The 17,208-nt window shown below is 38.6% G+C and overlaps 1 protein-coding gene across 3 annotated transcripts in view; it reads right to left on the reverse strand.

Annotated features, from left to right (window-relative positions):
- Positions 1-17,208, reverse strand: part of LARP4B (La ribonucleoprotein 4B) — a 101,743-nt gene that overhangs the window by 26,782 nt on the left and 57,753 nt on the right. For all 3 annotated transcript variants that reach the window (XM_081098317.1, XM_081098316.1, XM_081098315.1), the window contains exons 4-7: positions 12,769-12,919; positions 12,376-12,516; positions 3,321-3,399; positions 1,563-1,699 (exon numbers count right to left, since the gene is read on the reverse strand). In XM_081098317.1, the coding sequence (XP_080954443.1) occupies positions 1,563-1,699; positions 3,321-3,399; positions 12,376-12,516; positions 12,769-12,919 (508 nt within the window). The remainder of the gene's footprint in view (positions 1-1,562; positions 1,700-3,320; positions 3,400-12,375; positions 12,517-12,768; positions 12,920-17,208) is intronic.

Genomic DNA, 17,208 nt, shown 5'->3' on the forward strand with positions numbered 1-17,208 from the left:
TTCCAAAACAAAAGCAATACTGGAAAACACAACACTAGTTTTCAGAATCCAAACTTCATGAATTATGTTTTTGCCAGTTTCTTCATTATTTGTTTCAATAATTTAATGACCTTATGACATTTGCCTAGGAACAGAAAATAGAAGAAAACCTTCATTTGTGAATAGAAAATCCAACTATGTTTGTAAGATAAGATGTTCTTCTTTGTCTACTACTAAATGGACACAAGAAAAAAAAAATCTTCACTGGCTGTCCACAGTACAACTAAACCAGGGAGAATATGTAAACACTTTTGCATAAGAGTCAGATGGATAGTCATGGCAGTAACTCAGAGAAATGGGGCTTTAATTCGGGCACAGTGATGACCCATCATCATTTAGAAATATTTGGGTGGGGTGGGGGAACACATCGTACTGTGTTCTTTGTGGACGCCCATCAGAGCTATTCAGTAGAGCAGTCCTGAGGAGGGAGATTATAGAAATTATTCACCCAGTACTTGTAAACAATATTATAAACTGAATTTTTATAATTAAAAATAATCCCATTTTTAAAAAATCAGACGTATCATACACTTAATATAAAACTAATTCCCACTGAAGCCATTCTGGGTAGGAGGGGATAGATAGAAATATTACAAAGGGCACCAGGAAACTTTGGGCAGTGGTGGACATGTTTGTAATCTTGATCATGGTGAAGATGTCACTGATGCATATGTATGTCCAAAGTGATTCAACTGCACATTTTAAATATGCACAGTTCACTATATGTCAATTATACCTCAATAAAGTGGTTTCAAAAAAATAAATAAAATGGTTAGGTTGCAGAAAACTCAATCTGCAAAACAAATCAGGGCACCAGCAAACTATACATTTTTATTTTATCCTCACCCGAGATTATTTTTTTCATTGATTTCTAGAGAGGATGAAAGGGAGGGAGCAGGGTGGGGGAGGGGGGGAGGAAAAAAGAGAGAGAAACATCAACACAAGACACACACATCGACTGGTTGCCACCCGCACGGGCCAGTGCCATGGAACCTCTAACAGAGGTGTGATCTTGACCAGGAATCAAACCCACGACCCTTCAGACGCACATGGCAGGTAACTATTTTTATTCACATTTCCTGAATCACTGTGGGCCTCTGATTTACACCTTCCTTTGATGTTGCCAAATGTCTAAAAAACAACCTCAAAACACAATTCCACCAAACTTCAGTAGGAAGGTGAAAGTTGAAAGGAACTACTTTAGTTAGTGACTAGAATGCTAATTAAAATGTATTTTACCTTACACTAAAATAGCACTATTTATTTTACTTTTCCTTCATGTCACAGCTTCTTTTCATTTCTCCACGAGCCTTTTCCACTCCCTAGATCTATGATCAATTATGAAGCCCATCAACGCTCAGTGCTGTGAGCACTTCACCACAACGGGGACTGGTCAGAAAGGTCCATATGTCAGGGAAGACTCCAATTGCCATGAAGGACCTTAGCATTGGATCTAGCAGTCACACTGGTAAAAAAAAATGTCAATACCAGGTAAAATGCATCCTAGACAGTCATTCACTTACATCTCAGCACTTCGACAATCAAGTCCAGGTCAGTGCTGAGCTTCTTGATGTGGTCCAGATTAGCCACTGTGGTGATTGGCACATACTGATCACTATCCATCTGCGATATAAGGTACATGTCACTAGCAAGGTTCTCCCTGCAGAAAGAAGACAATCTCTCTTAATTAACACTTCTTTAAGAGGAAGCCTTACAAGGATATGCGTGTGGTGTGACGTCACTTCAGAGTTAGTTTATACCCAAACCCACCTGTTATTTGCCCTAGGTCCATTTTTTCCAAAGACATTTGGGGAGCAGAGAGAGTAAAAGTAAAAGTATACTTCATTTTATACAACCAAAACTAATGAGCGAGTAAATCTTTATAGCTATCTGTTCTAAAGAGTATTTAAGTAGCTTATTAAAAACACAAACACAATTTTTTAAAGGAAATACAATTGAAAGAACAAGAAAATAAGAAAAATAAGAAAAGACCAGGAAAGGTTGGTGACCAAAGTGCTTGCTGTTCAGTCTGAAACACTTCCCAGCACTTTCTAGCAACCAGGATTAAAAAAAGAACACCTGATCATAACATGACTTAAGGATCACAAGATAAGTCACAGATAACCAGTCTGGGTGAATATGAGCTACTTCCTGGTATTTTGGCCTATGATGAACATTCTTAAGTATTAAGGCAGGCCCAGAGAAAAAACTGAAAAATCACTAATACTGATAAAATTTTACATGTGCCAAAGGGTTATCTTCTCACTCAAAAAGATTACATGCCGAAACCGGTTTGGCTCAGTGGATAGAGCGTCGGCCTGCGGACCGAAGGGTCCCGGGTTCGATTCCGGTCAAGGGCATGTACCTGGGTTGCGAGCACATCCCCAGTAGATGTGCAGGAGGCAGCTGATCGATGTTTCTCTCTCATTGATGTTTCTGACTCTATCTCTCTCCCTTCCTCTCTGTAAAAAATCAATAAAATATATTTAAAAAAAAAAAGATTACATTTAACTCAATTACATCTTCTTGTTTGTCCCGTTCTTCCATTTGAACTTTAAATGTTCTACTCTACTTTTCTTTTTCTGTCAGAAACAGAAGAAATTTTATTATTAAAGAGTGCCTCTACTTTTCAATAGCAAAAATATTTGGGGGTCGGGGGGAGGACACACCTAAAAATATGAATGCTGCATGAGTAAAACAATCTCCTATTGCAACGTTTGGCATATTTTAAAAACTAGTACAGGAAATATGTTCTCAAACTTTAGTGTGCTGAAAAATGTCTTTGTAAGACAGACAACCTAAAGCCTCATAACTCAGAGTCTGGGTATGGAGGGGGCCCAGGAATCAAAATTTCAAAAAGCAACCCAGATAATGATTCAAGATGAATTTGTGGATAACTGTGGAGGGCTCTGGCCTAGAGTTCTTCAACATGTCGGAGGTTGTTACTTATTCACTATTCCAGATTTCCTGTTAACAGAAATATACAGACATAGATAATAACAGATATACACTCCTTCTATGTAAAGCGTCACATCTATATATGTAAAAGCCTAGTATGCAAAGTGTCCCCTTGGGAGTTCGACCGACTGGGAGTTCGATCGCTTGCTATGACGTGTGCTGACCACCAGGGGGTGACACAGAATGAAGGAGGGCCCTGGCCGGCAGCCTCTAGGGACCCTACCCATGCATGAATTTTGTGCACTGGGCCTCTAGTCTGTATATAATAGCCAGTACACAATACCACAAGTATTAGGTACTAGAAACACTACTACCGTCCTTACCTGGATAAGCAGAATTCCAATGTTTTTTTAAGTACTTCTCGGGGGTCTTCCTGGCTTTCTGATTGAGACTCATTTCCTCCTATACAAAATAATCAACTCAGGAAAAATGGCTTAAAATTTACCAAGCAGATGATACAGTACAGCAATTCTAATGTTTTCAATATACATATGAAGTCATCTAGTGTATAGAGAATATAAGAAAAATGCTGTTCTACCCATTAAAAAAGGAAAGCAGAAGCAAAAAAGAAAAAAAAACACAAACCCTCACCCCAAAGAGAAACACAGTTTCAAAAAATAATCTGAGTATCAGATTTATTACCAAAGTTTAGCAGATGGTTTTTATCACATAACTAGTGGCCCGGTGCATGAAATTCGTGCACATTAAAAGGGAATTAATTAGAGGAAATATTTTAATACTGCTATTTGCCCTTTCTCTATAATAGAAGTGTCTGGCCAGCCCCACCCCCACTGGGCGACACCAAGACCTGGCTGGGCCCACCCACATCAAGCTCCACTGAGTGCAGCCTCATGTCCCAGCGCCAACCTCAGGGGGGCGCAGCCTAAGGCCCCCCAGTGCTGGAGCAGGGGGCGCAGCCTCAGGTCCCCTGGCCCTGGCCTGGCACCACGCAGCCTCAGGTCCCTGCTGATCAGTCCTTAACACGGTAAGCACCCAGCCTGTTTTGTCTTCCAGACGGAAAGTATAGTGTCAGTCACGGGTGACTGACAGGGCGCTTAATGTGTTAATGCATCATGGCGTTACGGCATAACGACTATTTGCTATTAGCCTCTTATTATGATGATATGTACAAGTTTATGCTTTGTCTCAATTCTAAAAAAAATTGTCAGACAGCCTAGAAGCACACAGATAATAAAGCAATAATAAAATATAAAGGAAAGAATCAAAATAAGGAAAAGATAAATACAGGCCAAAAAAATCAAGGATGAGGATAATAAACATACAGGCTGTAAAGACCACACGATTCCTACACAAGAGCCTTATAAATGCACCTTTAAAGTTTGAGATAGTCGAAGTCACAAGTGAGAAATTGTGGAGTCACAGGGATGCTACTGAAAACACTAAATAAACAGATCCTTAAGAGAAAACTTTAAGATTGAGAAAACTAATAAGCCTACTTCAGGCAGGTGGTCAAGGTCAATATCACAGTGATAAATCATGCTGATACTAAGTATTCTGAACATGATGGGATAAAAATGGCACTTAATCTCTGTGGTCTTTTTTATCTCCCAAACCCATAACTCTGGTATGATCATGAAAAAAAAATCAAACAAATTCCACCAGGAATAGAAGAGCATCATACAACATAATTCAGCTCTAGCTGGTATGGATCAGTGGATAAAGCGTCAGCCTGCAGACTGAAGGGTCCCAGGTTCAATGCCAGTAAAGGGCAAATGCCTGGGTTGTGGGCTCGATCCCCAGTAGGGGATGTGCAGGAGGCACCTAATCAGTGATTCTTTTTTTTTTTTAATGTATATATTTTATTGATTTCAGAGAGGAAGGGGGGGGGGGAGAGGGGGGGGGAGAGAGAGAGAGAGAGAGAGAGAGAGAGAGAGAGAGAGAGAAACATCAATGATGAGAGAGTATCATTGATCCACTGCCTCCTGCACGTCCCCTAGTGGGGATCGAGCCCACAACCCAGGCATGTGCCCTTGACCAGAATCAAACCCGGGACCCTTCAGTCCACAGGCCGACGCTCTATCCACTGAGCCAAACCAGCTAGGGCTAATCAGTGACTCTCATCATTTATCTTTCTCTCCCTCTCCCTTCCTCTCTGAAATCAATAAAAAAAAGGTATATATATTTTTTAAAAAAACACACAAAATAATTTATCAGTTCTCCTTAAGACTATCAAGGTCATCAAAGGCAAGCAAAGTCTAAGAAATTGTTACAGCCTAGAGGAGCCTAAGAAGACATGACAACTAAATGTAATTTGGTATCCTGGAATAGGTAAAACGTGCCAATACTGGATTAGAATTTGTGGCAGATATATCATACTAATAATGTAAGACTGTTAAGAATAGAAGGTACTGTCCCGCAGGTGTGGCTTAGTTGGCTGGAGTGTTGTCCAGTAAACCAAAAGGTCTCCAGGGTTTGATTCCCAATCAGGGCATATACCTGGGTTGCAAGTTCGATTCCCAGAGAGGCAACCAATCCATGTCTGTCTGTCTGTCTGTCTGTCTCTCTCTCTCTCAAAAGAAAAAAAAATCAATAAACACATGTACTCAGGTGAGGATTTAAAAAAATAGAAGGAACTGAGAGCTCTCCATACTCAATCTTCTCAATTTTTCTGTAAGTCTAAAACTATTCTTAAACAAATGGCAAGGTGAGAGACTCAAAGCTAACCATAACAATTACCACAGAAAATGTTAATGTTCTAAACATCTGGATTTAAAGCAGAAATCATTAAGACTTGACTTTTTGTAAAAACAAACAAAACTCAACTGTTATGTTATCTATAAGAAATGTACTTTAGTAAATATAAATACCCAAATAGGTTAAAAGTAAAAGGATGGAAAAAGATATACCATGCTAGCACCAATCAAAATAAAGCTGAAGGACTATATTATTAGAGTAAATTCAGAGCAAAGACAATTAATTACCAGGGATAAAGAAAGTCGTTTCACAATGACAAAGGAGTCAATTCATCAAGAGGTCATAGCAATCCTAATACAGAGCTACAAAATACATGAAGCAAAAACTGGTAGAGCTAAAAGAAAAAACAGACAAATCCAATACTGATAGAATAACTCTCTTAATAACTGACAGAACAAGTAGGGAGAAACCAGAAATATAGTACACTTGAACAAGACCTGACTGATATTAATAGAACACCCCCATACCAATAGCGAAATACACATTCTTCTTTCGTGCAAAGGGAACATTTACTAAGACTACCCATATTTTGGGCCAAAGAGATTCGTGTCATACAAAGTATGTCCTTTGACCACAGAGATTAAATTAGAAGTCAATAAAAGAAAGTTCCCTGGAAAGTCCCCAAATATTTAGAAACTAAGTTAAATACTTCTAAATTACGTTTGGATTTAAAAAAAAAAAAATGTAGGAAGGAAATTAGAAAAAATTGGAAACTGAAATTTAAAAGAAAGGCACCACAATTTGTGAGATTGTGCTAAAGCAGTACTTAGGAGGAAATTTATAGAAGTAAATGACTACATTAAAAAAAGAAGAAATGGCCCCATGTCAATGTGTTCAGCTTCTGTCTTAAAAGACACTAGAAAAAGAACAAATTAAGGCCAAGTAACCAGAAGAAAGTATATTATGAAGATTAGATTTAAAGCAATGAAAAAAGAAAAAAAAATATTAAGGAAAATCAATGAAACCAAATACTATTTTTTTGAGATCAATAAAATGGACAAACCTCTACCAAATTTGATTGGGGGATGGGGGGAAGGCACAAATTACCAACAGAAATGAGTGATGTGACAGATTCTATAGATTAAAAGGATATAAATAGAATAATATAAGTAACTCTATCCAATAACTTTGACAATTAATGAACTGGTCCAAATCTTTGGAAGACGTAAGTAACAAAAGCTCCCTCAAGAAGAAATAGATAACCTGAGAAGCCCTATGTATTAAAAAATAAAAGATAAAAACATGTAGGTAAAAACTTTCCCACAACAAAATTGTAGGCCTGGATGGCTTCATTTCTTAATTTAAGGAAGAAATAATAAACTCATCCAAAAATTGAACAGGAAGGAATACATCAAAAAGAAAAATACAGACCAATATTACTCATGGACACAGATGTACAAATTCTAAGCAAAATTTTGACTAATCTAATCCAACAATATATCAAGTATATTACATCATGACCTAGGTGAGGCTTATCCCAGGAATGTAAGTGTGGTTAAATGTTTGAAAAATCAATAATACAATTCACCTTTAAAACACTAAAATAGAAAAAAATATATGACCACTGCCACAGATGGAGGAAAAGTTCAAGAACCATTCCTCATAAAAACTCCCAGGAAAACATAACCCAATAAAGGTCATATAGGTAAAAATAACTAACATTATACTCAATACAAAGACTGTTTCCCCCTCTAAGTTCAATCAGATGTCTGCACTCGCCACATATGTTCACCTTTGCAATGGAAGCTCTATCTAGTACAATCAGGCAAGATAAAGAAATAAAGGGTACCAGACTGGCTAGGAAATAAAACTGAATTTATTCACAGATAAATTCACATCTATGTAGAAAATCCAATGGAATCTACAGAAAAGTTCCTAAAACTAGTAACTGATCTTAATAGCAAGTTTACAGGGTATAATGTCAATTTATAAAAATTAATTATATTTCTATCTACTGATAAACAATTGCTTAACAACTGCTTAATTTGTATAAACAAATTAAAGTTTTAAAAAAATCACTTACAATAGAATAGCACCAAAAATTACAAAAAACTTAAGGATAAGTTGAACAAAAGATGTGAAATATCAGTACACTGAAAAACACACACAAACACACAAAACCCCCACAAAAGCCAAGATAAATCAAAGACCTAAACACGTGGAAACACATATCTTATTCATGAATACTGGCTTAAGATATCAATTTTCTCCAATTGATCTATAGATTCAATGCAATTTCAATTAAAAAACCTCAGCATTTTATAGCTAATAACCATCTTATTCTAATTTGAATGAAAATGGAAATTAGAAAATCCAAAATAACTGAAAAAGAACAAAATGAGAAGGCTAACATTACCTGTTTTTAAGAATAACTTACAGTAATCAAAATAGTGTGGCAATGCTGTCAAAACAGACTAACAGATCCCCACTGAATGGGAGAACATCTATACATATAAAAGCCTAAGCAACTGTTGGACTGGTAACTATGGCGCGCACTGACCACCAAGGGGCAGATGCTCAACACATAGGCATGGAAACATGGAACAGACTGATGAATCTCAGAGGGAAGCAGGGAGGGGGAGGCCGGGAAGAGATTAAAGATCTTATATGCATACTAGAGGCCCCATGCACAGATTTGTGCACCAGTGGGGTCCCTCAGCCTGGCCTGCGGAGATCGGGCCAAAACCAGCTCTCCGATATCCCCCGAGGGGTCCCAGATTGTGAGAGGGCACAGGCCAGGCCAAGGGACCCCACCAGTGCACAATTCCGTGCACTGGGTCTCTAGTATTTGATAATAAGACATGTGGCAAGGGGTTCACTTCCAAAATATATATAAGGAAGTTATACAATTCAACACAAGAAAGACAAACAACCCAATTAAAAAATGGGCAAAGAACCTAAATAGATACTTCTCCAAAGAGTACATACAGATGGCCAACAGACATATGAAAAAATGCTCAACATCACTCATCAGCAGAGAGATACAAATTGAAAGCACAATGAGATATCACCTCACACCTGTCAGAATGGTTATCATCAATAAATCAACAAACAACAAGTACTGGTGAGAAAAGGGAACCTTCTGCACATTTGGTGGGAATGTAAACTGGTGCAGCCACTGTGGAAAAGTATGGACTTTCCTCAAAAAATTCAAAATGGAAACTGCCTTTTGACCCAGCGATCCTACTTTTGGGAATATATCCTAACAAACCTGAAACACTAATTTGAAAAAATAGATGCATTACTATATTCATAGCAGCATTATTTACAGTAGCTAAGATCTGGAAACAGCCCAAGTGCCCATCAGTGAATAAAAAAAGCCATGGTACATTTACACAATGGAATACTACTTGGTAGTAAAAAAAAAAAAAAAAAAAAGGAAATCTTACCTTTTGCAACAGCATGGATGGACCTGGAGATTATTATGCTAAGTGAAATAAGCCAGTCAGAGAAAAACAAATAACACACGATCTCACTTACATGTGAAATCGAATGAAATAAACTGATGAACAAAATAGAAACAGAGGCATGGATACATGGAACAGACTGACAGCTGTCAGAGGAAAGGGAGGTTGGGGAACTAGATGAAAGAAGGTGAAGAAATTAACCAAAAAACTTACATGCATAACGCCCAGGAACAGAAAACAGTATGATGATAGCAAAGAAAGGGGAAAATGAGGACTGAGAGAGACTTTGCTTGGGGTGATGCGTGCACAATGCGGTGTGCAGGTGATGTTTTATTGAGTTGTACACTTTAAACCTCCATGGTTTTGCAAACCCATGTCACCCCAATAAATTCAATAAAAAGAAAATATGGCAATGGTTTCCACAGCTCTAGACTGATATCAAACCTTACAAAGTTGTACACTTTTAGTATTTTCTACTTTAATAAAATCGAGAGACAGCGATAAACCCACAAATGTATAAACAGATGGTTCTGACAATGGCACAAAGGCAGTGCAATGGAGAAAGGAGAGTCTTTCCAGCAAATTTCTACATGTGGGGGAAAAAAGAACTTTGCTCCACACTTCACAACATATTCAAAAATTAACTTGAAATTGTAACAGGCCTAAAAAATGCAAAAATTAAAACCATACAAATAAGATTTCTTAGGTGCAACACCAAAAGCAAGATCCATAAAAGAAAAAACAAATTATACACTGGACTATATTTTTAAAAATGATAAATTGGACTATATAAAAAACTGTATATTTCTATTGAAACTATCAAGAGAACAGAAAGACACAGATTGAGAGAATATATTTGCACATCACGTATCTGATAAGGACTTGTGTCCAAAACATACAAGGAACTCTCAAAACATATTACTAAAGCAGCCACTAAGAATGGGCAAAAGACTTGAACAGACCCCCTTCACTAAAAAATACATGCTTGCCAAAACCGGTTTGGCTCAGTGGATAGAGCGTCGGCCTGTGGACTGAAAGGTCCCAGGTTCGATTCCGGTCAAGGGCATGTACCTGGGTTGCGGGCACATCCCCAGTAGGAGATGTGCAGGAGGCAGCTGATCGATGTTTCTCTCTCATCGATGTTTCTGACTCTCTATCTCTCTCCCTTCCTCTCTGTAAAATATCAATAAAATATATTTTTTTAAAAAAAAATACATGCTTGACACCACTGGTCATTAGGGAAATACAAATTAAAAACACAGTAAGACTCCATTACCTACCTTTTAGAATGGCTAAAATTAAAAACGACTGACCATTATCAGTGTTGGTGTGGGTATGGGGCAGCTAGATCTCTGATCCACTGCTGATGGGGACACAAAGGGAGCCACTATGTGACACAACTTCACCATTTCTTAAGCAGATAACATATGCCTGCAAGATGATTGTCTATTCCGTATCTATGAATTTATCCAAGAGAAACAGACAGGTGTCCATATAAAGTCTTGCTTATAAATGTGCATGGCAGTTTTATTTGGAAACAAACCAAATATTCATCAATAGATGAAATGGAAAAACATACTGGAATACTATTCAGCAACAAAAAGGAACAACCTGTGAATGTTACAACATGAATGAACCTCAAAATTTACAAGCCAACTAAAAGAAGTAGTGATCTTGATTGTGGTGATGGTTTTATAGGTACACCATCGTATCACATTTGGGAGAGGTATCAATGAGGAATCAAGTCAGAAAATCAATTTTATAATGCAATGAATACTGTGCTATAAACTAGGAAAAATAAAACTTATAGAAAAGCTGGGATATACTTAAAATAGGTGATGTTTACTGTATATCAATTATGCTTCAAGAGGCTCTACATCCAAAAATAATGAAGAAGAGGAGAGTGCTGGGTCTGAAGACAGAACAGAAGTTGTGAAACAGCGGTCCAGAAGAATGACTTCCCTGGGCCACTGTGGGCCATGCTAAGGGTCCACTGGAAGTTTGTGATCAAGAACTTAAAGCAATACTATACTTCTATGTAGTTTTGTTCAGCCACATGTATCTATCTGCTCAGGAATAGGCACATAATAGGTAAATTATATTTAAACAAGTTTGAAGCATTTGCTAAGTAAGCAACTATGAAGGAAGTAATGAAATGAAGGCGAAAGGCGGGTCATGGGAGATTACAGAGGTCAGTGGAAACATTCAACAAGTGCTAGCCAAATTAGCAACAGTGCAGACAAGGTCTTCAAAGGTGTGGCCCTTTAAGGCAGCGGTTCTCAACCTGTGGGTCACAACCCTTTTGACAGTCGAAAGACCCTTTCACAGGGGTCGCCTAAGACCATCCTGCATATCAGATATTTACATTACGATTCATAACAGTAGCAACATTACAGTTATGAAGTAGCAACGAAAATAATTTTATGGTTGGGTCACAACATGAGGAACTGTATTTAAAGGGCCAGAAGGTTGAGAACCACTGCTTTAAGGGCAAAAATAACCAAATATATGATGCCAAACACTTACAGTACATGGTGGTGCGTGTGTACCTCTTGTATGTAACAACATTTGGTAGTGAGAACATAACACAGAAAGGGAGGGTGTGCTTTCTCATTCATGTAACTCAAGTGTATCTCTAGACAGAGAGACTGAGGACACTTCACCTGCATCAGCTCTGCTAGCTAACTTAGGATAGTCATTCCTTCTTCTTGAGGTGCCCCTTTCAACTAACTGTCAATGAAAGTACAGCCTACCTCTTAGGTCTCTGGGGGTTATAGACTATGTCAGAAACAAACTTGGAGGTGAGTTTTGATGTCCCATAATGTAGGCACTTCTATATCTACCCATATCCAGGCCCCCCAAGAAGAACTGCTCTCTTTTCCTTGTTCTTTTCTTCTTTTGAAAATAGCTTTAAATACCTCTTTTAAAAAGACCCAACTTCCTTTGGGCTTGACTCTCAATTTCACACTAATGTTCCCTATCTGTGCTCTCACACTCTGCCACATGGTAGTTCTTCTGCTTCTCTCAGTCCAATGGGACTTACTTTGCAGGAAGTGCTCAGGTCTCACACTCTTTCCATGATGCCTTCCCAGACCAGAAAGCCTCATCTCTGTCCACACAGGAGTGAGTTTAAAACAGACTCAAAAGAAGCACTATCAGGCACACTGTGCAGGGAAAGACTTAAAAAGCTAAATTTCAAAAAGCAACATAAAAAGCCTGTACTCTATATGAAAATAAATTCATAAAGCAGCTTTACCTGTTTCGCTGTTTTCAGGCAGAGACTCATATTCAGAGTGATCCAGAGCCAAAGTATTCATGGCTGTTTGGTCCAACTCCTGTAACTCTGACAGTGCTGCATTTTCATGATTTTTGTCACCATCACCATTGGCATCCAATTCTGTATTTAGGAATTTTATCCCAAAAGATAGGGTTAGAAGAGTAACTTTCTCTTAAAACAAAACAAAAGCTTATGTATATAGTTAGTTCGATTTTTTTTAAGTTGATGGTGAAAGATGGTATGGCTCTTAAGTAGTATCACAAACCAGGACACAAATTTTAATTAACAATTTCTTAAAGACAATTTAAAAGGAAACAAAGACCACGCCTGGAGAGCAAAGATGCTCCTCATGGCATTGAGCTCACCACTCACCCTCCTGGCTGTAGTTGGGACACTGGCAGGAGGTGTCCTCCCAGGCTGCACTCACACCACTGTCTGATGCACTACCTGCCTCCAAATGTAACACAGGTGTCCCCCATACTTTTGCATTGGGGTTTAGCTCCGAAACCTTGGCTGTTGGTACCTACGAAAAATTTTGATATATGCATTTGTATCCAAATTCTAATCAAATGCAATTATACTTAATCAGAATTAAAATGCAGAAAATTTATGCTAAAAAGGGCTGAGCCTATGTACACATACTTTAGGGGTGAAATCAAGGGCAACAGTAACAAAAGTGGGTGCATTCAGAACTCAATTTCTCATTAGAATCTAAATTCCTACTGAATACAAGGCTCTCTAGAGACAGTAACTGATAAATAACTATGAATCCAATTATCATCAATGCTCTAGACTACCCAACAAAATTTGCAGAATTGCAAATCTGAATAGAACATAGATAGATAAAATTTGAAAATAAACCTCAAACACTCATATAAGCAAAGGATGTAGAAAATGAAAGTTCTTCCAGAAAAAAAGGTCTCTAATAGCTCTGTCAGAGGGGTACTTGATGGGGCACTTCTGGGTCCATGCTCACTTCAGGATCACTGGCCTCTTGCTGTCCAGGCAGAACAGACGCTTCTGCTCCATTTGTCCCAGGTACTCACACTATTCCAAGTACTCACATGCTACCACCTTCACCTTCTTTAGGGACTGGGGAGGTCTTTTCCGGTGAACCTTATTAAACTAACAACCACCCCAATTTTTCTTCTGCTCACCTGAGTGGCTCCACGAGTCTAAAGAAAAGGTAGTCAAAAATGCTGCTCAAAAAATAAAATGCTGCTCCTCAAATTAACTCCAGTTCTGCTGCCATAATCTTTCAGTAAACCCAGCCAAATTATTCACCATTTTCCAGGTACTAGAGCCTTGACCCCACTGTACAGGGGTCAGAGCATCTGAAGGAAGGGACCAGAGTCCTGGTCCCAGGAGCCCTTGAGCAATGCCAAGCAGGAGCCCTGAGTTTGGTGTCGTCTCATTGCATTAACCCAGAAAGGTGCACATATTGCCCGATGCTCTCCTAATGTAAACAGGGACAGGATAAGTCATCAAAGAAACCACAAATAAATTAACAACCTTAAAAAAGACAAAATACACCAACTTACACCATACACAAAAATAAACTCAAAATCGATAAAGGACTTAAACTAAAACGGGAAACCATAAAAATATTAGAGGAATCCACAGGCAGCAAAATCTCAGACATATGCCGAAGCAGTATTTTCACCAATACAGCTCCTAGGGCAATGGAAACTAAAGAGAAAATAAACAAATGGGACTACATCAAAATGAAAAGCTTCTGCACAGCAAAAGAAACCATCAACAAAACAACAAGAAAGCACACTGCATGGGAGAACATATTTGCCAATGTTATCAACGATAAGAATTTAATCTCCAACATTTATAGGGAACTCATACAACTTAACAAAAGGAAGATAAACAACCCAATCAAAAAACGGGCAACGGACCTAAATAGGTACTTTTCGAAAGAGGACATAGGAAGGCCAAGAGACATATGAAAACATGCTCAAATTCACTAATCATCTGAGAGATGCAAATCAAAACGACAATGCGGTACCATCTCACACCTGTTAGAATAGCTATCATCAACAAATGACAAGTGCAGGCGAGGATGTGGAGAAAAAGGAACCCTTGTGCACTGCTGGTGGGAATATAGACTGGTGCAGCCACTGTGGAGAACAGTAAACTAAAAATGGAATTCCCATCTGACCCAGTGATTCCACTTCTAGGAATATATCCCAAGAAACTAGAAACACCAATCAGAAAAGATATATGCACCTCTATGTTTGAAGCAGCACAATTTACCATAGCTAAGATTTGGAAACAGCCTAAGTGCCCATCAGCAGATGAGTGGATTAAAAACTGTGGTACATATACACAATGGAATACTATGCTACAGTAAAAAAAAAGAATGAATTCTTACCATTTGCAACAGCATGGAAGGAACTGGAGATTATTATGCTAAGTGAAATAAGCCAGTCAGAGAAAGATAAATATTACATGATCTTATTCATTTGTGGAATATAATGAACATAAACTGATGAATAAAAACAGATCAAGAGACAGAGACACTTAATCAGACCGTCAAACCTCAGAGGGAAGGGAGGGGAGGGTGGGGGTAAGGAGGAGAAATCAACCAAAGGACTTGTATGCATGCATAGAAGCCTAACCAATGGACACAGACACCAGGGAGGTGAGGGCATGAGTGGGGGGTGGGGGGTAATGAGAGGATAAGGATACATATGTAATACCTTCATCAATAAAGGAAAAAAAAGACAAAATAAATTCACTCTAGTTGGGGTGATTAAAGTTTCAAGTAAAAAACAACTACTTCTAAAATCAACAGAAGCCAATGTGGTTAAAACTATCGTATCTACTTTATTCATATTCAGGAGGCAAGGCAATAAGTATGTCCACAAAATAGGATGTCTCAGTGAATGCCTACCTGGAAGTTTCCTCATTGTTTAGGTATTGGTGAATAGGCAAAAAACAGGGTTCCCCTTTACCTTCAAGAAAACTAGACTCAAGCCCTGGCTGTTACACTCAGTGGTTAGAGCACCAGCCTGCGCACAGTGGAGTCACAAGTTCCATTTCCTATCAAGAGCACAAACCTGGGCCCAGCTGGCATGGCTCAGTGGCTGACTATGAACCTATGAACCAAGGGCATGAACCTAGGTTGCAGGTTCGATCCCCAGCCTTGGTCAGGGCATGTGTGGGAGGCAACCAATCAATGTATCTCTCTCACATTGATGTTTCTCACTCTCCTCCCCCCCGCCCCTTTCTTCCACTCTCTCTAAAAAGCAATGAAAAAAATAACCTTGGGTGAGGGTTAGCAAATAATAATAATAAATAAATAAATGAATACTATACTTAAGAAGTACTGAGTCTTGAATCCCTCTTTGTATATGGTTCCTACAGTTCCAGTTCATCTTGGCCTTTGCTTCTGCACAAGGTGTTTCTCTATTTGTCTCTCATCCCCTGCCCCCATGTACCCAATAAATACTCCCCAAATGCTCAGTGAGTGCCAGGCGCAGCACTAAGCCATCAGGATAGAACAATGCAGATACAACCCTCGTTGCAAAGAGCAATGCAAAAGGTACTCTGCATCTAATACACCACTACTACCTTCCTCGGCATTCACACCTGTACCATCTGCTTTTTCCCCCCTTTTAAATCATGTCTCTATTCTCTTTCTTTTTCCTAACACTTGTATAAACCACTATTTCTAATTATAGTGGAACCTTGGTTCTCGAACCAAATTCATTATGGAAGGCTGTTCAAGAAGTGATTTGTTCGAAAACCGAATCATTTCTTTCCCATTAGAAATCATGTAAATTGAATTATTCCATTCCAGACCCCCTCTCCCAAAAATGATTCTGTTTTAACTTTTCTTATATACAGTACATTCCTAATGTACTGTTTAATCTATAAACACTTCTGAAATTTTTGGAACCACCCCCTATTAGCCTTATATGAATTTTTCATATAGCAATGCCTCCGAAATGCTCTCACCAGCTAAATGCTTTCCTCCGAAATGCTCTCACCAGCTAAATGCTTTTTGCTGATCCAATCAACAACTGTTTTCTACCTATTCAATTGCCGTGGGTTGTTGTTTTGTGAGCACTTTCACACTCTTAGCAACATTAGTACTCTTGATGGTTTCACTATGTGTTTATTTTTTTTTTAAATCTTAGCAACTCTTTAAAAAAAATCTTTATTGTTGAAAGTATTACATATGTCTCCCATTTTTCCCCACTGACTCCTTCTAGCCCGCCCCCATTCTCCAGGCCTTCACCACCTTACTGTCTGTGTCCATGGGTTATATACATACAAGTTCTTTGGTTGATCTCTTCCCATCCACCCAACCTCGGCCTTCCCTGAGATTTCACAGTATGTTCCATGCTTCTATGTCACCAGATCTATTCTGTTCATCAGTTTATTCTGTTCACTAGATTCCATATATGAGTGAGATCATGTGATACTTGTTTTTTCTCTGACTGGCTTATTTTGCTTAAGCATAATACTCTCCAGGTTCCTCCATGCTATCTCAAAGGATAAGCGATCCTTCTTTTTTTTTCTTTTCTGCTGCATAGTTTTTTCTCTGACTGGCTTATTTTGCTTAAGCATAATACTCTCCAGGTTCCTCCATGCTATCTCAAAGGATAAGCAATCCTTCTTTCTTTTTTTTTTTCTGCTGCATAGTATTCCATGGTGTAAATGTACCCCAGCTTTTTTATCCACTCATCTACTGGTGGGCACTTGGGCTGTTTCCAGATCTTAACTATTGTAAGTTGTGCTGCTATGAACATAGGAGTGCATACATCCTTTCTGATGGGTGTTTCTGATTTCCTAGGA

This window comes from Myotis nattereri (genome assembly GCF_964212035.1).
Source record: "Myotis nattereri genome assembly, chromosome: 1".
Lineage (NCBI taxonomy): Eukaryota > Metazoa > Chordata > Mammalia > Chiroptera > Vespertilionidae > Myotis > Myotis nattereri.